This window comes from Lepidochelys kempii, chromosome 12 (genome assembly GCF_965140285.1).
Source record: "Lepidochelys kempii isolate rLepKem1 chromosome 12, rLepKem1.hap1, whole genome shotgun sequence".
Classification (NCBI taxonomy): domain Eukaryota; kingdom Metazoa; phylum Chordata; order Testudines; family Cheloniidae; genus Lepidochelys; species Lepidochelys kempii.
The window spans coordinates 24,665,709-24,689,005 of record NC_136391.1 but is presented as its reverse complement, the minus strand read 5'-3'; the positions used below and the strand labels follow the sequence as shown (position 1 = coordinate 24,689,005).

The following is a 23,297-nucleotide window of genomic DNA, read 5'->3' as shown; positions in this document are numbered from 1 at the left end:
AATTGAAAAACGTTGGTAACTGCAACTTTTGGTATTATTTTTCCATCACTAACTTCGGTGGAACTACTTGCATGAGCAAGACTTGCCAGATATACGCTGAATTTACAAGTTCTAAGAGCACGTAGAAATACCTGAATATGCAATTTAGCAACTTTAGTAAATGTTAAAGCTCTCTTCTTCAGATTCTGATGTGGAGGAGAATGAATTTAACCCTAAAGTAACTAAATCTATTGAATGGTGTTTGCACTGAAGGTTTTTTTAATATCTTGCTATGATTTAATCCACCACAACAGAAAGTTGAAATACTTGCATATGTATTATACAGGCCTCTGGTGCTAAGAGAATGTTCTTAAACCCAGCAAGCATTTATTTTATATATTTACTTTAAAAACACTACAAGGAATATATAGTACAGTGCAATAAGCTCCTAATCACATCTCAGCAGTATCACCAAGTCCTAATTTTTCTTCTGAGCAGGCATGCCATCTGTTTTTGTCCAAAGATTCAAAAGCTGTTATCTGGAAGGTCAGTTGCAGTCAAAGAAATACCCATAGGGGATTTTACATGAGTGCTCCAGAAAGATTCTGCACCACCTCCAGAGACCACAAGACCAAAAAAAAGCCTTTGGGATAAAAGCCTGGGTTTTAAACTGATACGGGGCCACCTTCCTGATCCAGCAAACAGACAGAGAGCATCCTTGGTCCATGGCGTCAGCCTATTGAGGCCTCATAAGACACTGTGCTTGTTGTGAGCGGAAGCTCTGATGAATTTGTAACCCACAAAGAAACCCCTAGAGTCAAGTGATATCTGGTCAGCTTATTAGTATGCATGTAGGCTATTTTATTGTTGTTATTTTTAAATGTGGTTTCTTAATAGTGATTTTTTACATTAAGAATAAAGTAGGCTTGAGTAGAAAGTCTGTGTAGTAACTTATATCTGTAGCAATCACTCTATTATCAGTATCTGAAGAGAAAGCAAGCAGACCTATTTCAGCGGATTGTTTTTGCACAGTGAAGGGAGGGAGCTGTGCATTCTGGACTTACCCTGGTAAAACTCAAATGACTCATGTGTGTCCATCCAAGGGAGGCAACAGCTGGGGAGCTGTATCCTTTGCTAGGCCACTGAAGGGAAATGCAGGTACAGTTGCCCCAAGCTGTGACAACCGTAACTTTTACGAAGTGAACATTGCAAGGTGAGAGAAGACATTACAAGGTGAATGAACAGGGAAAAATCTGCCTGGTTGGTTGGTTGTGGAGGCATGGAACAAACAGAGGCAAACCTAGAATGGAAAAGCAGGTGAGATCCAGTGTGTGTAACAGTGCAGTAGAATTTTGTTAGGACACTACATTCCACAGTGTCCCCACTTTTGCTCTTGTAATTTTAGAGTTTTGAACATCTGAACTCCCCTTCCCCCTGATCCTGTTGCTTATACATCAGAAGTTCTCAAATCTCTTCTGTTTGTCAGAGGGAGAACGTGGGCCAATAGATAAGGCATTGGGTTGGGAGGTCTAAATTCTGTGCTTATTCTCTACTCAGTGACTCACTGTGTGACCTTGGGCAAGTTATTTTAACTTCTTTGTGCCTTAGTTTTCTTATTGTATGAATGGGGAAAATGAGACACGCTCCTTTTAAAGGTCTTTGAAAACCTCTGAAAATAACTATAAAAGTACAGAATGCTATTTCTTTGTATACTAGCACAACTGAAGATAACAGATGTGTGTTCTGACAATACTTGAGACTGCTGCAATGCACTCTGAAGATGACACGTCCAAACAGTGGTTTTGGTTTTGTGATGGAATTTTTTTCTAAATAAAATCCAGAAAATATCTTCAATGTATAGCTATTTTTTAAAGTACATCAAGTACAGGGCTCAAGCAAGTCAACAGCATCTTAATACCATGCTTGTAGCACTGTTAAGATGGCACCTTTCTCAAAATTGTGCCTGTGTGCCAATCTTGTTGTTCAACTATTATAATTTTTTAATGTTCTGTCTTCTAAAGATCTCTAATGTGCATTAATTGAACATTGTTAAACTACATGCAGTCCTGAGATCCTGGCTTTCATAAATATCCTGGAACTGAGAAATTAAAAGATATAGTATTTTCAGTGTCATACTTGTGTAGTTGCATGATCGCCATCTCAGTTCAGTAAAATCCTTTATTCTCAAAGTCGCACAATTTGGGCAACAACAGTGCAAGCTTCTGAAGGCTACCCTGCCAACGTACTTCTACCATGTAGTGGAGGCAGCAATTCTAGCAGTGAGAGGGTAGTTCAGGCTTCATATATATTTAGTCGAGGAGTGCCATTTATGATAATGATACTCTTGTGATGTGAAGAGTCTAGTAGGAACAGTATTGAGACTGCCAATTTATCTTGCACCAGCTGAACAATTACATTATAGTGTTTGGTCACTATCAGGGCCAGACAGAATTGTAGTCTAAGGTGTGAAAGAGTCTTTAATGTATTATTTCTTATTCCCTGAGCACTATAGGCTAACAGAGCCCAGAAATTGTTTATAGAATTGTATTGTTTTTAAGTAATCTATGTGTTTAGGGAGTCCTGCATCTTGTATTATCTCCTCTTGCATATGAGTGGGCTCAACCACTTTAGTAATCAAGAAAACTTGGCTAAAGTTGCAGATTTGATTACTTTGCTTTTTTCAATTAAACCCATCAGGTTGAACATTTGACCTTCAGTTCAATTCCTTTTGGAATTCTGCTTGGTTAATGGCTTCTCAGAAATCCATCTTACTCTTGACTGCATCAAAAGCAACAGGGTAAATCTGCATACTTGTATGTAAGAGATTTTTTTCTCTCATGGCACCGAAACCAGACGAAATTGGGAAATGGGTACCAATTCAGGTACTGTCAAGCCCATTTGGGCTATTTTATATTCCATATCTAGTTATTTTTTCACCTTTTCTGTAAAGATAAAATTCCTTTTTTGATACATAGGTGAGTGTCTTATTTTTGACAGAGCCAGGAACATCTGTTGGTGCCTTGTAAAGCCTCCTGTGTTCCTTCTAGCAGTTCTTGACAACCTCTTGTTTTGTTAACGCTTCGCCATCTGTTAACCTGATGCTATTGTAATGAAGGGTGAGTTTCTTGACAGCATTAAAATGTCCCTCTTGCATCTAATCTCTTACTCCACTTCTATATGGTTGAATTTTGAAAGGTAGGAAGAGGGATTACTGTGTGACCTGTTTTGTTTAGTGACTTTCTAGTGACTGGGCGAATCGCTGTGCTGCATAAAGATACGTTTAGTAGACGCACATATTCATATACTCTTTTAACTAGAGTCCAGTGAGTTAAATTTGTTGCTCTGAACTTGAAAGTTAATTTGGAATGGAGGAAGTGATATTGTCATGTTTATGCTTTAAGGAAGGAAATATTTATATACTCTTGACTGTATAGCCTGCTGGCTTTAGCTCTACTCTCTCAAAGCTTTCAGAATTCCCTTGTTCTCATTAAAGGGATAAGAGCTTCCATAACTTCTCATGTAATCGAAAACATAATAGGTGCAGGATCTTCTAAGGTACTGTTCTTGGATTTCTTTAAGCCGAGAAGCATCTTGCATAGCCCAGTCCCTTTAGACTTTGTTTTACTATGTAGCCTCTTTCATATTCATCTACTTTGGGTTTTTTTTCCAGCTATGTTAAATCTTATTTATATTGTATACGTTATCTAGCTACATTATTACAAGGGGCTTGGAGCCCAAGGCTAACGCACAGTAAGTAAATGGACAAGGCATATGGGTCTGCATTTTAATCGTATTAAACACTCTTTAGTATGGCATGTCTTGTCTCCTTTCAGAACTTATTGTCTTTCTCCCTGACATTCTAATAGAATCTCAAAATGGTTACTGACTTTCATTTAGAAGATATTACTGATCCTTTTAAAAGTAAATTGAATTAATTACAATGGTATTTTTAACTGAAGGCAGACTTCAGCTATTGGAAATTGCAGGTGAGACTTATTCGACCCTTTTATATATGAATTAATAGCATGCAGGTGGTCAGATAGCCTGGAATACTTCATTGTTGTCTATGCAGCATTATATTAATGTAGTGTCTTCCTTTCACAGGAGACCCATTATCTATTATTTTGAGTTTGCTTTAATACATAGTGTTTATAATTCTTGCTTTCTTTTGGGATGTAGCAGTGAGGTAAGGCCTTTCCGCGTAATTGCAATGTACAAACAAACCATGGTGTAAAAGACACCATAGGTTTCTGCGTAACCATCAAACAGTGTAATGATTAGTTATAGTACATGTTAGTCATATATAATTTAGATGTAAATTTACTTTCTCACATCAAGTCTCTTTGACCTTTAAATTATACTTTCCAAAAATGTTGGATTGATTCTTCCTATACTGGAAAAATAAACATAAAAACTAAAATGTTTGTTAGGATTCTGATGTTTCTCATCCATCTGCATAGTTAAACAAGCTGAATAAAAGAGAACATAACTAGGAGGAAGTGTTGAATGCAGCTGAGTGAGTTTGGGAGTTAGCTTAAGGCAAAAGAGAGCATACCATGAAGGTGAAAGTAAACTGTCAGTGTTATCATTCCATAGAAATCCTATTGCAAGTCTAATTATGTGAAAATAACATAGGACAAACTGACAAAAGCAAGAAAGTCCACATTGAGTCTGTTGCACCACTTCGTAACTGAATGGCATTTTACTTAGACATTGCAGAATCTATGGGCTTCAGCAGACTAATACAATATTGTGTAGTGATGCAAACCGTAGATGGCTGTTACATTTTAATAAGAGTGCAGAAGGTTAACATTATGTTTAACCCCTCTTTAGGAAAATATATTCTCTCTCTTAATAATATACCATAACAAAATAAAATAAATGCTCTGTGCAGAGTTAGCTTTTCAGTATTCATTCATCTCCTTGTTCTCTGTGTGAACTGTCTTTCTAGGTTCAAAGGTAGCCTTGGTTCTTATGCCATACTATATTTGTATTTGCTGGAGCATTTCCTACAAATGTCAGTGGGAGTTGTGCATGTTTTACAGCCAACAATGTCTACAGAGCCACCATTGGAATAAATATTCCAACTATATGAGGAAATATACTATATTTCCAACTATACTTGTGGCTAAACACACTAACTCTTCTCGTTTGCAAGATATACTATATTATAGCTGCCATCCTGTCCAGGATATGCTGTTGTACCCAGTTCCCTCAGTGGCTGTTGTTTATGTGGAATGAGGAAAAATAATGGCCATGAGTCTGTATTGAAGATGCATGTACAGATGAATCTTGATTTGAGTTACAAAAGAGAGTCACAATATTACTAAAATAATATTTAGACAATAACAAGTGAGTGTTCATGCATTGCTAAATGGTATCCATGATGATGATAGTATTAACATATTAAGAAAGAAAAATGTGGGTAATTACAAACTCTCTTCTCTGTCTGTAATAGCAGATTTAAGATTTCTTTAATTCAGCCTGCTGATGAGCTACTTTTATAGCTGACTTTTATTGTAGGGTGCCCAGGCATACTTTGCGGACAAGGTGACATTTAAATGACTTTTCAGTAATTAGCATTAAAAAACCTTGACAAATTAACTACTCTTCCAACTTTTTTTTATCTCTGCCCTTTTTTAAAAATAAAATTTTAAATGTCACAAAAGGAACTTATGACTTTCCAGTTTTTTAAATTAAGCCTCTGTTTAGGCAGAAAAGATTTGAAATTGACTCCAGACTATGTTTCTTCAACTTTTGGTAGCTGAAAGATATCTTAATAGATGTAAACAATTTTTTTCAACCAGAAAAATGATCATTTTTCATATTTTTTGAACATGCATTTCATTCAGCAATAGTTGTCATCTCATAACTTCTGCTCACAACTTTAATTTAGCATTCATCACTTGTAATTTGAATGCATTTTATTATATATAACTTTCTTGACTCGAGTTCTGAAAACTAAAACACTATTTCATCATGTTTGCATTATTATACTCTTGCCATAAAGTACTTTAAAGTAAAATGAAAAGTTTAATGGAGTTCTTATGGTAATATCAAATCTTTATAGAATCATAGGACTGGAACAGATCTCCCGAGGTCTTCTAGTCCAGTCCCCTGCACTCATGGCAGGACTAAGTATTATCTAGACCATCCCTGACAGGTGTTTGTCTAACCTGCTCTTAAAAATCTCCCATGATGGAGATTCCACAACCTTCCTAGGCAATTTATTCCTGTGCTTAACTACCCTGACAGGACGTTTTTCCTAATATCCAACCTAAACCTCCCTTTCTGCTATTTAAGCCCATTGCTTCTTGTCCTATCCTCAAATGTTAAGGAGAACAGTTTTTCTCCCTATTCCTTGTAACAACCTTTTATGTACTTGAAAACTGTTATCATGTCCCCCCCCCCCCCCAAAGTCTTCTCTTCTCCAGATTAAACAAACCCATTTTTTCCAATATTTCCTCATAGGTCATGTTTTCTAGACCTTTAATCATTTTTGTTGCTCTCCTCTGGAATTTCTCCAATTTGTTCACATCTTTCCCAAAATGTGGCTCCCTGAACTGGACACAGTACTTGGGCTGAGACCTTATCAGGATGGAACAGAGCAGAAGAATTCCTTCTTGTCTTGCTTTACAACACTCCTGCTAATACATCCCAGAATGATATTTGCTTTTTTTTTCAACAATGTTACACTCTTGACTCATATTAGCTTGTGATTCACTATGACTAGGGCCCTACCAAATTTACGGTCCATTTTGGTCAATTTCACGGTCATAGGATTTTAAAAATCTTAAACGTAATGAAGTCAGCTATTTAAATCTGAAATTTCACGGAGTTGTACTTTTAGGGGTCCTGACTCATAAAGGAGTTTGTTTGCGGTGGGGAGTGGGCGTCACGGTACAGCTACCCATACTTCTGCACTGCTGCTGGCAATGGCGCTGCCTGCAGAGCTGGGCAGCTGGAGAGCAGTGGCTGCAGGCCAGGAGCCCAGCCCTGAAGGCAGCGCTGCTGCAAGCAGCAGCGCAGAAGTAAGAATGGCCTGGTATGGTATTGCTACCCTTATTGCTGCGATGCGATGCGATGCGCTGCTGCTGGCGGGGTCTGCCTTCAGAGCTGGGTGCCTGGCTCTCCAGCCACCCAGATCTGAAAGCAATGTAGAAGTAAGGGTGACAATACCACAACCCTCCTAAAATAACCTAGCATTAATAGCATGCAGGTGGTTTCCCCCCACCCCACAACTCCCTTTTGGGTCAGGAACCCCAGTTAGAGAAAGGCTGATCTCCTCTGTGAAATCTGTATAGTATAGTGTAAAAGCACACAAAAGATCAGATTTCATGGGGGAGAGCAGATTTCACAGTCCATGATGGGTTTTTCGTGGCCATAAATTTGGTAGGGCCCTAACTATGACCCCCAGATCCCTTTCTGCAGTACCCCTTCCTGGGCAGTCATGTGCATTTTTCTATGTGTGAAACTGATTGTTTCTTCCTAAGTGAAGTACTTTGCATTTGTCCTTATTGAATTTCATCCTGTTTACTTCAAACCATTTCTCCAGTTTGTCCAGATCATTTTGAATTTTAATCCTATCCTCCAAAGCACTTGCTTATATCAGAGGCTCCTCCCAGCTTGGTATCTTCCTCAAACTTAAGTGTACTCTCTATGCCATTATTTAAATAATTGATGACGATAATGAACAGAACTGGACCCCCCCTTGATATGCCCTTCCAGCTTGACTGTGAACTACTGATAACTACTCTCTGGGAACTGTTTTCCAACCAGTTATGCACCCACCTTATAGTAACTCCATCTAGGTTGTATTTCCCTACTTTGTTTATGAGAAGGTCATGCAAGATAGTATCAAAATCTTAAATCTCTTAAAATTTGAAATTGTTTTGAATTATTGTGTAATGTAGTCAAGTGTAACTTTAAAATAGTTTTAATCAATGAAATCAAGGTTTTATTGGGTTTCAAGATAGAAAACAGAGCACAGTTAGTAAAGCTGCGAAGATAAATTTGTGATATTTTGATATGTCCAGCATACAACTATTTAAAATAACTGAAACAATAAACAAGATCTAGTGGTATATTTGTAGATATACTGTTAGATCTATTCAACTAATGGAAAAATGGAGAGAGGTTATGTCTACTTCAAGGGATCATGGGATGAGGCCAGACTTTAGCTCTGGGTTACTGATTCCTATTCCACTGATTTAAATGCTACACCACATACAATTATGAATTTAGTTGGGCTGAATGAGAAATACAGAAGCGAGTAAAACTTGAAATTTAATGAATGTCTGGTCATTCCGTATACTATCAGCTAGAATTCTAGCAAGTTTCTAATGCTGGCTCTCTCTACTCACTCTTCTGATGATAGTTCTTGTGAGTGAGCTGTCTGGGATCGAAATTGGGTGAGACTTTAAAAAAAAAAGTACTTTCTTGTAATTTAGGATCTGATATGACTTGTATCCAATTCCCTTACCACAAAAACCCTGCTTCTCATCACCTTTCTTCCCCTTAGGCCATGTCTACACTGCAAAGTTATGTCAACTTCAAGTAAGCTGACATCGAGCCTCCAATTTAAGCAAGTCAATTTTGTGTGTCCACGCTATGTTCATTGTGTTGGCAGAGTGCATACTCACTAGCAGGGCTTGCATTGACGCACAGAGCACTGCACTATGGGTAGCAGTCTCACAGTGCACATACCTGAGTGGAATTTTGGGTTGGGCTTACAATGCCTTATGGGACCAAAACATTGGCGCAAGTAATTATGGGAACATGGCATTTGCCTCTCATGATGCACTTACCTCCCTCCCTCCGTCCCTGAAGTCAACGGCAAACAAATCAAGCCTTTTTCATGCCTTTTTTCGTAAGCCTGGGTTACCTGCATGGACCCATAGGACGATAAGCATGCACCCCGCTCAGTTGTATACTGATGCTATGAGCATTACAAACACCTTGTGCCTTATCCTGCAGTATTTACACAGCCGATACACAAGCCTCCGCATGGAACAATGTGGGTTTTTGTTTTTTGTTTTTTTTTGGTGAAACCTGTGATATTTGTTGTGTTTTAAAGTCCCAGCTGCTGAAATAAAGAGATTGAATGAGAATCTGAGCTTTCATTACAAAATATAAGTTCTTCTTTGAGTGCTTGCTCCTGTCCATTCCATGTTAGATGTGTGTGTGCCTCATGCACCATTGCTGGAGATTTTTCCCTTAGTAGTATCTGTTGGGCCGGCTTTAGCACCCTCTGGTGCCATGTGCGTATGCGCCGGCATGGGGGCACCCTCTCAATTCCTTCGTCCTGCCCATGATGGCTGATGGAACAGCTCCTCTTGCTTTAGCAAGGCTTCTTTTCATGTATTCTGTTTCCTAGTTTGCTAGTTTCAAATATAGTTTAGTGTGTGTATATAAATAGAAAATAGAATGTAAATAGAATGTATTAAATAGAATGCCCTCTCTCCTCTCGTCCCAGGGCTCTCTTTTCCCTTTGGGCTGGGCATGCCCTGATCCCCAAGGTTCAAACCTTGCGCTGTGTGTGGCAAATCTGTGCCCGTGAGTGACCCACACTCCAGTTGTCTGAAATGTTTGGGAGAAACTCACATGAGAGACTGGTGTCAGATTTGTTGGGACTTTAAAGCCTGCACAAAAAAGAATAGAGAGATAAGACTGAAAGCTATCATAATGGAAGCTGCTCTTGGACTAGCCTCAGAGCCAAGCTGATCTGATTCTGCACCAAGTACTCTGCACACTTCCCACCACCATTGCCTATCTTCAGTGCGAAGGAAGAAGCACAAAAAGCAGTGCGCTGACAGAGGGCTCTCACCCATGCAGGAGGAGGACAGACCTGGTGAAGGCAGTGAAGTGCAACCTGCACCAGGCTACTCTTCCACCCACAGTCCCACAGCAGCACCGTCAACTCCACCCAGAGCATTGAGTCTGGCGTGGGACCCTCTGCCGAAGCCCTGAAGCTACTGCAGCACCAGCAGATTGAGGGTACCATCAACTCCAGAGGCCTTTACAGTGGCAGGGACTTAATGACACTCCTGGTTCCACCAACTCCGATGTGACAGCTGCTGGCACCAACAGTCTTGAGCAGGAGGGAGCATGGGGCTCTGAGGTCCTTCCTGGCACCAGATCCTCCAGGACCAAGCTGTCCCTGATATTCTCTTCGTGACCATCTCCAGCCACTGGTCTCTGGACCCCCAGCACTGAATGGAGACAGAGAGGAGTACCACTCCACCGTGGTCACCTTGGGGGTACTCTTCATCTGAGTCCAAGGTGGAACCCTACATCCAGCATAAGGGCCACCACCAGTACCCATCCTATGCACCACCAGACCTTGGTATGGGACCTCCCACCCGTGCCTGGCCAAGTGGACAATGGCCTATGCAGTAGTTGTACTGCAACCCATGGTGGTTTCCCCATTGTAGTCCCCCCTTCCCACCGATCGTACTTGGCGCCTTCTAAAAGGCAGGCTACCACTCCTCCACACTTGGTACCAGACCCTAACTTCAGTACTGACCCAGTACTGGTGTTCAGGATGTGGCTCCCATGGGCATTATTGAGGCTGAGGAAGAAGCCCCTCCTCCCCCCCCCAGATGAGGCCGTCTCTGGGCTGAGTAAATCACTTCTGCAGGATGACATCAGGGCCCATCAGGACCTTCTGAAGCGGATAGCAGCTAATCTGGGGCTAGAGCTCGAGGAGCTTAAGGAATCATCCCACAGTCTTATCAACATCTTGGCTTCAGTTGTTCCTTCCAAAGTGGCCTTACTCATTAATGAGGCAGTAATGGGTCTGGTCAAGGCCCTGTGGCAAACTCCTTCTCTGTCTCCCCATCTCAAAGAGGGTTGAAAAGAAATATTATGTGCCAACCTGTGGGTATGAGTACCTATACTCCCACCCCCTTCCAGGGTCCCTTGTTGTGTTGTCAGCCAATGACCAGGGACAGACATGTGTCGTCGTCCCCCCACCGCCCCCCCAAAACAAAAAGATGCAAAAAATGGAATCGTTGGGAGGAAAGTTTATTCAACAGGTAATCTACAGCTTCGTATCGCAAACTAGCAAGACTACAATCTGTCAGACTCCTTGTCCAAGTTCAAAGACTGTCTGCCTCAGGACTCAATGCAGGAATTCTCTGCCGCCTTAGAGGAGGGTAAGGATGTTGCCAGGCCCTCACTCAAGGTGGCACTAGACGCAGCCAATGCAGCAGCTAGGATAATGGCCTCCTCTGTCACCATGAGGTGATGCTCTTGGTTTCAGTCATCGGGTCTCCCTCATGACGTCCAGCAGTCAATCCAGAACCTCCCTTTCGAAGACTCTTTCCTATTTTCAGAGCAGACAGACACGAGACTGCACAGCCTGAAGCACTCAAGGTCCATCTTCAGATTTCTGGGCCTCTATGCTCAGTCTACTTCGACAAAGCATTTCAGGCCCCAACAGCCACCACTCTTCTCGGCTCCAGCTCTAAGAAAAGGGAGAGGTTACAAGTGATGTCAACCACTTCCATCCAGCTCAGCCCCCCAGCTGGGGTTGCATAAGTACTCTGGTGGACCCAAGCAGGCCTGTTGAAAGTGCCAGTTCCCTCCTCAGATCCTCCCTCCCCTTTATTTTTGGACCAACTGTCCCACTTCAGCCTGGTGTGGTTGTACATAAGATCGGACCACTGGGTGCTAAATACAGTGGTGGTCAGCTATATCCTCCAGTTTTCATGCGCCCCTCCCTATCACCCCCAGCATTGTCCCTCCTCAGGGACGCTTCCCACAAGCAACTCCTCACCCAGGAGCTGCAAACCCTCCTACAGATGGGGACCGTGGAGGAGGTTCCTCAAGACTCAGGGGAAAGGATTTTACTCCCAATATTTCCCAATCCTAAAATCCATCCTGAACCTTTGTCATTACCTCCCTGGATTCAGGGGACTGTATGCTGCCCTCAACTTGAAGGATGCTGACTTTCACATTTCTATCTTCTGTGGCCACCGGAGATTTCTCAGGTTTATTGTAAACCAAACTCTCTACCTATAAGCTCTTCCTTTCAGCCTGTCCACAGCCCCCACAGGTGTTCATGAAGGGCATGGTGGCGGTAGCTGCCTTCCTCAGATGGTGAGGCATTCAGGTCTACCTTGTACCTACCTGTACCTAGTTGACTGGCTGTTCAAGGGTTGTTTAGAGGCTGAAGTAAAGAACATCATCATCATGGTCCAAGCCACCTTCCAAGCGCTGGGCCTGTTGATTAAACAAGTAAAAGTCAACTCTTATTCCAGTTCAGAGAATAGAATTTACCGGGGCAGTGCTCAACTTGATCAAAGCCAGTCTTCCTCCCAGAGGCTTGATTCCAGACTATATCAGACCTGTTATCTAAGGTCATGGTCCATCCAATTATGAAAGCCCGAGTTTGCCTCAAGCTCCTGGGGCACATGGCTGCATGCATTTACATGGTCCAGCATGCCAGGCTGTGCCTCAGGCCCCTGTAGATGTGGCTATTTTCAGTTTACTTCCCAAACAGACACTACTTGGATGCAGTGGTCACTGTTCCATCTCTGGTCCTTGCCTCCCTCGCCTGGTGGAAGGACTCAAGGTTGGTAATGATGTGAGTCCCCTTTATCACTCCCCAGCTGTCAGTGTCCCTAGTGTTGGATGCATCAGACCTAGGTTGGCAAGCCTACCTCAGCAACCTCAGGGCCTGTGTTCCCAAGAAGAACTCTCCCTGCATATAAACATCGGGGAACTCAGGGCGCTTCGCTTAGCCTGCCAACTTTTCCTTCCTCAGATCCGAGGCATAGTGATGCAGGTTATGATGGACAATACCGTCGCCATGTTCTATATCAACAAGTAGGGAGGAGCTTGATCCTCTGCCCTGTTCAGAAAGCCATCCATCTATAGGACTTCTGTGTGAAGCACTCCATCAATCTTGAGGAATACGCTGGCGGATTACCTCGGCAGATCCTTTTCTTCTCACCATGAATTCATAGATTCATAGATATTAAGGTCAGAAGGGACCATTATGATTATCTAGTCTGACCTCCTGCACAATGCAGGCCACAGAATCTCACCGACCCGCTCCTGTGAAAAACCTCTCACCTATGTCTGAGCTATTGAAGTCCTCAAATCGTGGTTTAAAGACTTCAAGGAGCAGAGAATCCTCCAGCAAGTGACCCATGCCCCATGCTACGGAGGAAGGCGAAAAACCTCCAGGGCCTCTTCCAATCTGCCCTGGAGGAAAATTCTTTCCCGACCCCAAATATAGCGATCAGCTAAACCCTGAGCATATGGGCAAGATTCAGCAGCCAGATACCCAGGAAAGAATTTTCTGTAGTAACTCAGATCCCACCCCATCTAACATCCCATCACAGGCCATTGGGCCTATTTACAATGAATATTTAAAGATCAATTAATTGCCAAAATCATGTTATCCCATCATACCATCTCCTCCATAAACTTATTGAGTCTAATCTTAAAGCCAGATAGGTCTTTTGCCGCCACTGCTTCCCTTGGAAGGCCATTCCAAAGCTTTACTCCTCTGATGGTTAGAAACCTTCGTCTAATTTCAAGTCTAAACTTCCCAATGACCAGTTTCTATCCATTTGTTCTTGAATGATCCCTTCACCTGGAGGTCATCAGGTTCATCTCCCAAAGGTAGGGGTCTCCCCAGGTAGACCAGTTCACGGCCAAACAGAACAGGAAATGCCATCAATTTTGCTCACTGTGTGGGCACAGCACAGGCTCCCTCTCCGATGCCGTCCTGCTCCTGTTCTGTGCATTTTGCTGAAAATCAAATGGGACAAGGCGAGAGTTATTCTTATAGCCCCAGCGTGGCCATGCCAACACTGGTTCAGCACGCTAATAGATTTATCAATAGTAACCCCGCTTGCACTTTGTCTGAACCTGATTTCACAAGACCACAGTTGGTTACTCCACCTGAACCTCAGCTCCCTTCAACTAACTGCATGGATGTTACATGGGTGAATCCAAAGAAGCAGGCCTGTTTGGAACAAGTTTGGCAGGTCTTCCAAGGTAGTAGGAAGCCATCCACTAGGGCGACCTACCTGGCCAAATGGAAGTGCTTCTCAATATGGGCTTACCAACAAGGCCTCTCTCCAATTTGGTCTTCCCTTTGGTCTATTTTAGAGCAAGTAGTTCATCTAAAACGGCAAGGTCTGACTCTCATGTCTATCAAGTTACATTTAACAGCAATTTTGGTATTCCACCCAGTGGTGAATGTCAGGTCAGTGCTCTCTTGAGATGACAGTCTGTTTTCTTACGGTACTGCAGGGACTTTATCCTTGGGTCCGTGAGCCGATTTCCCCCCCTCCTTTGACTCTTGGGACCAGGGGCATGCGCAGGGTTTTAAATGTGATTATTTGGGGGGCGCACTTTAAACATCCCCCACACACACACACCCAATGTCCTCGGGCCCTGCTGCCTCCTCCACCCTCCTGACTCCTCCTCCGGCTCCCCACCCATCACCCCAGCCCCTGCTGCTTCCCCATTGTCCCAGATTCTAAACACTTACTGAAGGCTGTGGGCGAGGAAGGGATGGGGCTCAGCAGGTGTGACAGATTTTTTGTTACCAGTTTGCCTGAGGTGTCAGGTGATTAGGTTGAGGCCACAGGATGGTTAAGGGAGGAGATGATGGAACACACCAAGTGTCTAAGTTTTAAAGCTTTATTGATAAAATAATATCGGAGAGTGCTGGGGGCGGGGCGGCATTTTCCACATCACTCAGAGGAAGGAAAAAAGCGTTAGTGCCCTAAGCCCTAACCCACTTTTATACTTACACATGCACTACCCGAGGCTGGCCAGGCCTGGGTGTAACATAAGAAGAAGAGGGGGAAGGGTGGACGGGAGTTCTGTTTTGTGCGCACAGGTTGTTTAGGGTTCGCTGTGATCTCTGAATTACTCCAGCTTTTAGGAGGGTTTTAAGTCCTCAGTTTCTTTGGGGGTGTTTTATTTTTCGACCTCTGTTCCTGGTGCTTTTTGTGCCAGTCCAAATCGGCTTTCTGTGGTTTTCTTCACTTTCCCAAAACACAACGGCTTTAGGGATTCAAAGCTCTGCTCCCCCCTTGTTGTTTTGCCTGGGTGTTTTTTATTTTTGCAGCCCTGGTTTTCTTATGGCTGGCTGTGGCTGACTGAGAGATAAACTTTTCGTCTAGCGCTGTGACCTTGGACTGGAGCCAGTGTCTTATTGTTAAACTAAGCTTGCTAGCTGCAATGTTAAATGAATTTGTTTTTGCTTCTTTTTTTTTTTTTAGCCTTTTGCAGCCTGCAAAATTTTTTTTTATTTTTTACTTACATATTTAACCCTCCCCAAAATGCTTTTCAAAGCTTGCAACAGCATTAGCAACATGCAATGCTAATCTGCCTTCCCCCACAAAAACCCTAAAGTTGTAACACAGGCTACTCCTTTCACAGTACTCTGTGGCAAGCCCAGCTTCCCTGCTCAGGGCGCCATCTAGTGGGGTTCAATGAGAGCACTAGCTGCAGTGCCTTTCCCAGCCATGTCTCTTCAGCTGCGCTCAGCCCGACTCCCACACTGGCAGAAAGGGGGAAGGATGGTCTTGAGGCAGGGAATCACTGATCGGGGGCTGGAACAGAAGCTGCCAGAAATTGCGGAGATGATTATTGGGGGTGCGTGTACCCCTGATGCCCCCTGTGCACACCCCTGTGTGGGACTTAAACCTGGTTCTGTCAAGGCTCATTTGTCCTCCCTTCAAATGATTAGCATTGTACCCTCTACTGCATCTCTCTTGGAAGGTTGCCTTCCTGGTTGAGATCACCTCAGCCAGAAGGATCTCTGAAATCAAGGCACTTACCACCTCCATGATGTTCTTCAAGGACAAAGACCAACTGTGCCCCATCCTCCCGCCCCCCCCCTTTCCTGCCAAAGGTGGTTTTGCAGTTTCATCGAAATCAGGCTATTTTCCAGCCAGTCTTCTTCCTGAAGTATCACAAGAACTCAGAAGAATGGTGGCTTTATTCATTGGATGTTGGGCATGCCCTCGTCCTCTAGATTGAGAGGACTAAATTCTTTCGCAAATCCACGCAACTCTTTGTAACAGAAGCAGAAAGAATGAAAGAACTTCCAGTGTCAGCCCAGAGGATCTTCTCCTGGATAACCTCCTGCATTTGAGCATGTTATGAGCAGGCAAATGTCCTACCTCTGGCCATCGTAACTGTTCACGCCACAAAAAGAGGAGAGTTCCTCACATATAGTCTGTTTGGAGCCTTGATTTTGGGGTGGGGGGAGGACACTTCACTCTTCAGTGTGGAGTTTAGAATAGCTAGAAGGGAGAAGTAAGGCAGAGAAAGGAGAAGTAAGTAAGGTAGACCCTTAAACATTCCAGAGAGGAGCCAAGTCCTCACACCAAGCAGAGTCTAAATGCAGTGAAGCAGGAGACAATGCAGCTGTGGCATATAATTCTGAAAATTTGTTCTGAAATAATTAAATCCAACCAATGAGTGTGGGGGCATTTAATATATGACCCATTTCAGTGAGTTCATTTTGCTACAATAAATCGAACAGAAAAAAGTGAACTAAGTATTGATGGATATTGATGATTTTAGAAAAGATTAGAGAGAGGAAAGAGAAGCTCACTCTTCAAAAGAAAGTTTGTCAGTAAGTGAGCGAATACCTTAGGATTGAATTATCAGCAATTTAATTTACTGATCAAAGGACAAAAAGAAGTTAGCAAAAATAGAAGAGCTAGTATACTAGACTGAGGATCTGCACATCATCAGGAACAATTCTCAGCTTTGTTTTGAACAATGCAGCAGGACATAAATGATGATTTGGAGGCACTGCAGTGGAGCATTAAACAACAGTGACCATAAGTTAACTGGGTTAACTTAGGGTTAGGGTTTAACTGTTAAATAGAGCCAAAATTATGAGAGTTAAATTTATTCCCAACTTTGTTGGAATATTTAAATACTTAAATATTTGAGGAATTAGGGGGAAAGAAACCTTGCTAATGAATGGGGAATATGCAAAGTCCTCAGAGGTAAAAGAACTATAAAATGTTAGGTATAGAAAGGGACTAGAATTCGAGTTATGTTTAAATAAAATGTGTAAAAATAGAGAATTTCTGCAAAAGAAGGCAAGATCACTAATGTATTTTTCTATACCTCACAAACATTAATGAGAAGAGGTCATAGGGGAGGGTCACTTAAAGGAGTATCATGATTTAAAAAGTTTTTCTTCTGTTATCAGTAATTCCTCCGTTTATTAGACTGGCAAAAAACCTCTCCCACAAATTTTACCTACGATATGTGGTGGTTACTTTCTGCATGAGAATAGTATAGTCTTTCCTTTTGCAGGTGAGGGTGGGAAGGGACAGGATTTAGAAGTTGTTGATTCATCACCAGGACTCATCAGTTAGTGGAAAAACTCGCTTGCACCAAGTTGTTTCCACACCTTTTAAAAATTTGGACACAAATGAGTGTGGCACAATTCACAACCTTAACAAGGAGGATTACTCTGGGAATACAGGACATTTTAGGACTGGAGGAGACGATGAAGTGAGCTGTAGCTCACGAAAGCGTATGCTCAAATAAATTTGTTAGTCTCTAAGGTGCCACATGTACTCCTTTTCTTTTTGCGAATACAGACTAACATGGCTGCTACTCTGAAACCTAAGAAGTCTAAGTTTCAGACATGGTCTAGGTCAAAACCTTAAAGTAATGTAACCATAGTAAATTTTATTGTTAGCTATTGTACTGAGATGTTAATGTTTATTAACATTATTATTCTTGATTTCTTTATATCTATGATGGTAGTACTGTGCGAATAGCCCGGGCACTATGTCATCTTTTTCATAACCTAAACTATTTAATTTTATAACATGGCTAACACCAAGTATTGTATTTTCCTTGTATTCTAAAGGATTCATCATCCCGAATATTTCAGGAAGAAATATGCTGTGGATGAAGTACACTATAAAAATGAGGTGAGTGTCTGCTTTTCCTAATATTTTCCCTATGAATACAAAATTAATGATTGTTCTGAAAGTATGGCAGTAATTTCCTACAAAAAATCTTGTTCCACTAAATATTATCTTCATTTCCTAATTAATTAGTCCTACCTCCAGTTCCTGAATAATGACATTTGTTTTATAAACTTTTCTAAAACTCTTAAAAATATTATGCTGCCATTTTGTTGGATTGTACATTGAGACCAATTTAGAGACACTTTTTAATATGCTCTGTATTTAATAAAAAGGTTAATTGGGCATAATTCTGAAGGGTTCTGGGGACCTGTGGAGAAAAGACAGACAAATGGGTTAGCAATACCAATGCTTAACCAGGAAACATAAACTTTCCTCTTTATCCCTATTTCATAAAATGTATTAAATTTTCATGAGCTGCTTGAATGTAAAATATTTTAATTTTTCATTTAATTATTTATTCAAATATTATTTTGTCTCTTGTATTCATGTATTTTTAAATATGGGTATTAATTGGACACGTAAGTTTCTCTTTGTATAGTTGTTTTTGAGTAGATATTATGTTTTTGTGCACCTGGCTAGTTTTTTTTTTTTTTCAGTAGGAAAGCTCAGCAGGATTATGGCAGCATGTTTGCCATACTCTGTGGTGAGTCTTATGGAGAGCAGCTTAAAAAGGAAGATCTTGCTATTTCTGTCCCCTGCAGGATGCTGACCTGACTTGTCAGACCGAAAATCTGATTTTTACCAGCTGTGGAGATGGTTTCATTTCATCTTCACATTGAAATTATCTCTAAACGGTGGTTGTGCTAGTGTATTTCCTTAACTGTGGGTTGAGGAAGCTGTGAAGAGATTGCTGCTTGACGCATTTGGATTGGAATCCTAGTTTCTTGTTATCAGACTTGATGTGTTAGAATACAGAAGTACAGAATACAGAAGCCAAGGCGAGCAATTGCAAGTAGGAACACATGCTTCTTTATAAAGAATCACATTTATTGACATTTTGTGTGCAGTCTCCTATCAACAAATGCCATTATCATGTATCTTTATATTCTGTCTCAGTGCTTAAAATTTTATCCAGGAAGGAATGTGGATCTCTTTAATTTGGGACAATTTGTAAGCCCATATAGTGACATTTTTCTCTTTGGAGTATCCCAGCTTAAGTCATAAACCAATGAAGTTTTGCAGTATTGTATTTCTCTGCAATATGAACCTGTCTGTATTTGACAAAAGCATATTGCCAGGTAATAAGTTAGCAAAGTCAGAATGGCCTGTAGGAACTCCGTGACAATACATTGTATATACATTAAATAAACACCATTCAAGAACACTTTAGCTTTTTAACTTCTATGCTTAGAAAGGAAAAGGGGCTTGTATGAAAATTGTCCAGTGCTTCCAAAGGTGAGCGCTCTCATTATTCATTTATTTGGTCAGTCAGTATGTACATATTTTGAGACATTCCTGGATTGTGCAAGCAGTCTTTCATTTTTCAAAGGCTTTGGATACAGTGCTTGCCCGTTCTACTAGGAACATACACTTCCCCAATGTCAAGGCACTAGGGGCCTGATTTGCAAAGGTATTTAGGTATCAAAAGATGCAGATAAACACCTAACCTGCTTAGGCATTTCTGTAAATCCCACTAGGTGCCTTACTCTCATTGGGTGCCTCTGTAATTCCACTAGACCTGTAAATACCTTTGTAAAATGACTCTAGACAGTGGTATTGGAACAATTTTTATAGTGGGGATGCTGAAAGCCAATGAACAAAACTGTAAATTCTGTGTATATGATGGAAACCACTTCAAGCCAGGGGGTGCTGCCCCACACCCAGCACCCTTAGTTCCAATACCCCTGGCCCTAGAAGTCTAATACCTTGGTTATCCACTGTATTAGCATCTTTAACTTGAATTCATCGGGTGAGCATGTATACCAGATTCTTCAATGATGGATACTGCTGGAAAGTGTGTAATAGTCACAGTATCTCATGAAGGTTAGAAAATACAAAAGATCTTTAAAAGACATTGCAGTATTGATATGTAATGTACTTGTGACTATGCATTTAGTTCTTTACTTCATGTGGTGTGTGTTATTGGAGCAAACTGGTAACAAGTTGATGCTAATTTGGTGAAATATCTTTGTCCTACTTATGTGGTTCATTTATTGGATCAATAAATGCATATCTCAGCACCCACATCTGTGCAGCCATATTAAAAGTATACCTGTCTGTGACCCCAATGTTTTCTTCTCAAAGAGATGGTAGGGTAAGAATTGACTTTAATATAAAGTATCTACTCCTCTCCATTTATTTATTTGTAATATAGTTACAACCAAAAGACAAAGCATTTTAAATACCAATAGTAGTATGAGAGTGGGAAACCCAGAATCTTTCAGATCTATCCCTTGTAACTTAAGTTGAATTCATACTGATTTTCAACAGAAGTACAAATAGTGACTAAAAATGTCTCAAGTGTGGTTTAATGGGACTGCTAGACTAATTCAAATCTGTGGTGATACCATTGTAGTGAGATGACATTGTTATACTTTTTCTTCTCCCGAAAGACCAGGCAGACTAGTGAGATGGCTGATAAATATTGTGTGTTTTTCATTCCCTCTTAAACAGTCAGGAAACCAGGCTTATTGAGAAATGTTAGCCACAGTGTGAAACAAACCAAGGGCATTTAACTGTGACTGTTCTTATAAAACCAGTAGAACCCCAGTGATGTCTAGTCTTGGGAAATGTGGCTGTTGAGTTGACATAAGCTATTCTGCGATAGAAGGCAATCTATGGAAATAACAATACTGTGGTTTACTTCAATTTCTTGTGGCATACAAATGGAACAAGTTGAAGAGTGTAAGCTTTTAATCACACCCCGTTGAAATAAAAGACCTACTGTAGCCTCAATTTATAAATGTGTCAAAGATGCTGAAGGAAGTTGGGATATTATAGAGAAGTTTTTAATCAAGAAAAGATGACCCAGTGAGAATAACTGTAAATATTCAGCACACGATAGTGTAATAACATTAATGCATACTGTGTTTTTATTTGTACTAGCACAAATCTTTTCCTGCTATAATTCCTGATTTCCATGTCCTATTATATGGGTCTTCATGGAAAAAACCCTTCTTAGCTCTCGCACATTTCCTCTGCCGATAATGGCTGTAGATTTAATCTTGCAATGCACTTGTTGCACGTGTCTTAAAAGGACACCAACTTAAAAACCACCCTTCTGTCTGAACATTTTTTTAATGACTCTTGTAACAAGTGACATAAGATTACTGAATCTGAAAGAGATCAAAGAAACATTTTTCTCTTTTCCAGTTTGTTTACTTTGTGCACTTGATAGCACTTTGTATATAGTGAGTATCACTGTTTCCTCTGTCAGCTACTTAGTCCATTTTCCCTGCCTGCATGGGTCTTTCACACAGCAACATGGGTGGGGGATGGAAGAAAAACTTATTTTAAATCACAAAAAGTGACAAATCCACTAAATTTGTCAGGCTTCGGGGAGGTGTAGGTCCTGAAACTACTTTATCATTTTTGTTGACTAGATTTTTAATTCATGTTTGTTTGTTTAATTGATATAAAATCAATTTTGGATGTGACATATTATAAGTCAGATGAGATTAGTCATGCTACTTTGGCTGTGTTCTGGTGTTTAACCTTTTTATTGTATTTCTTTTACAGCAAAAGGTTTTATTGATTCATACTTTTCACCAGTTGTATTGCTGCCTTTGCCTAACAAGCAGAATGTATGAAGTGACTTCTTTTAGCATGCTTGAAATGTTAGTACGTTTCTAAGATTGCCACATATAACATTGACAAGAAGCAAATTGTCCATGATAAAATAGTGATATATGAAGTGGATAGGAAAAAAAAATGTACTATAACTGCAATCCTGTTCTTTTAGATAACCAGTGTCTTGGCTCAAAAGAAACCCTCAGTACTTCTTACCTTGGTAAGTCATATTTGTTGTTCCTGGAGAATACTTATTCTGTTGCTCTTCAGTAAACAGATGAATTAATCAGAGGTGTCTGCTCATTATGCATCCTCTTTGTCCCTTCTCCAGCCCAGAGAATAATGTCACCATCCTCCAGTTTGAGGTCAGCCGTCTTCGTATAGTTGACTAGCCTTTCTCCTCTCTCCTCACATTCAGTCAGTGAGTTGCTAAATCCTGTCCCTTCTTCCCTGTGTCCTATTACCAAAACTCTTATCCATGTTCTGGTAGTTTCGCACTTAATTTACAGGAAACTCACTTGACACCCACATTGTTTCCCTCCAGTCCATTCTAAATGCTGCGAAATCACATCCTGCTTTCCCATTGTTCTCACCATGTCACCTGCATATTTGAGTCCTCCCACTGGCACTTAGAGGAATTGGAGTACTGCCCGTCTGTATGATGAGGTAGGGGCTCAGGGCAGTTTTCCTTCAATAGTATGAGAGTGGGATCAAGTTACTATCTAGATCCCACTTTAGATTACAACATAACATTCACACGACTCCAGGGTGGGAGGGTAAAGTTATAATGCTCTTCACCCCTCAGCCACTTCTTCCCAGGGTGAAGTGTGATGGTGATTTGAGCTGTCCTTTCCTCTTCTTCAAATTTCCATTATCCTGTGCATGTGTCTGGTGCATGTGTCTGTCATTATTTGTCTATTTTTATGGAGGTTGAGCAACTCCCTGTCTACTGGGTCTGTTTCACTCAAAACTTCCTACTTCTCTGAGCTGCTTTCCCTTCCTGAGCTCTGGAGGAATGCTGATCCAAAGAACATTCTTTGCTTAGTTCAGCAGAATTCCTGCACTTGTGCCTCTTCTCCACTGGTTTTGTTCCAAGCACAGAAAGGCAGTGCTGTTCCATATGATTCCTCACAAACCGAGAGATGTCAGCAGTGCTATGTAGCAGCCAGTATGGTGTCTTTCATGCTTCTTGTGTGAATGGCAAGCTGTAGGGGAGAGGCACTCCAAGTTATGGAACAAGCGTTGCCAAGGCAGTATGGAATTACTTCTTTCCAAGGAAATGTGTTTTAAAAATTCCTAATACAGTTCTTATTCTACTCCCACCCATTACTGTCTTGTTTACGGGACGCACCTTTTTTGCCCTCTGCTCCCCACCAAGAAAATTGTCACCAAGCTATTTTAGAAAAGAGAAGGTTAGCCCTGCTAAGATCCTAGGCAGCACATGTCAACATTAGTTCCATCTGTCTCTTCAGTAATGAATAACTGTGTGTCTAAATGTGACTATGTAACCTTGTTTTTACCTCTTACTGATTTTATGCAATCGTTCAAATTATATTTACAAGTAAGCTTTCTAAAAGACCTTATGTAATGGATTCTGTCAATGAATTTATTGTAAAATTCGTGTCTTTAGCACACAATGATAGTTCT

The 23,297-nt window shown here is 41.2% G+C and overlaps 1 protein-coding gene across 4 annotated transcripts in view; it reads left to right on the top strand.

Annotated features, from left to right (window-relative positions):
- The window catches only part of PEPD (peptidase D), a 220,505-nt gene that overhangs the window by 18,719 nt on the left and 178,489 nt on the right, over positions 1-23,297 (top strand). For 2 of the 4 annotated variants that reach the window (XM_073307880.1, XM_073307879.1), the window contains exons 4-5: positions 17,858-17,921; positions 21,823-21,870. In XM_073307880.1, coding sequence (XP_073163981.1) covers positions 17,858-17,921; positions 21,823-21,870 — 112 coding nt within the window. The remainder of the gene's footprint in view (positions 1-17,857; positions 17,922-21,822; positions 21,871-23,297) is intronic. The other 2 variants (XM_073307882.1, XM_073307881.1) reach the window with 1 other exon arrangement.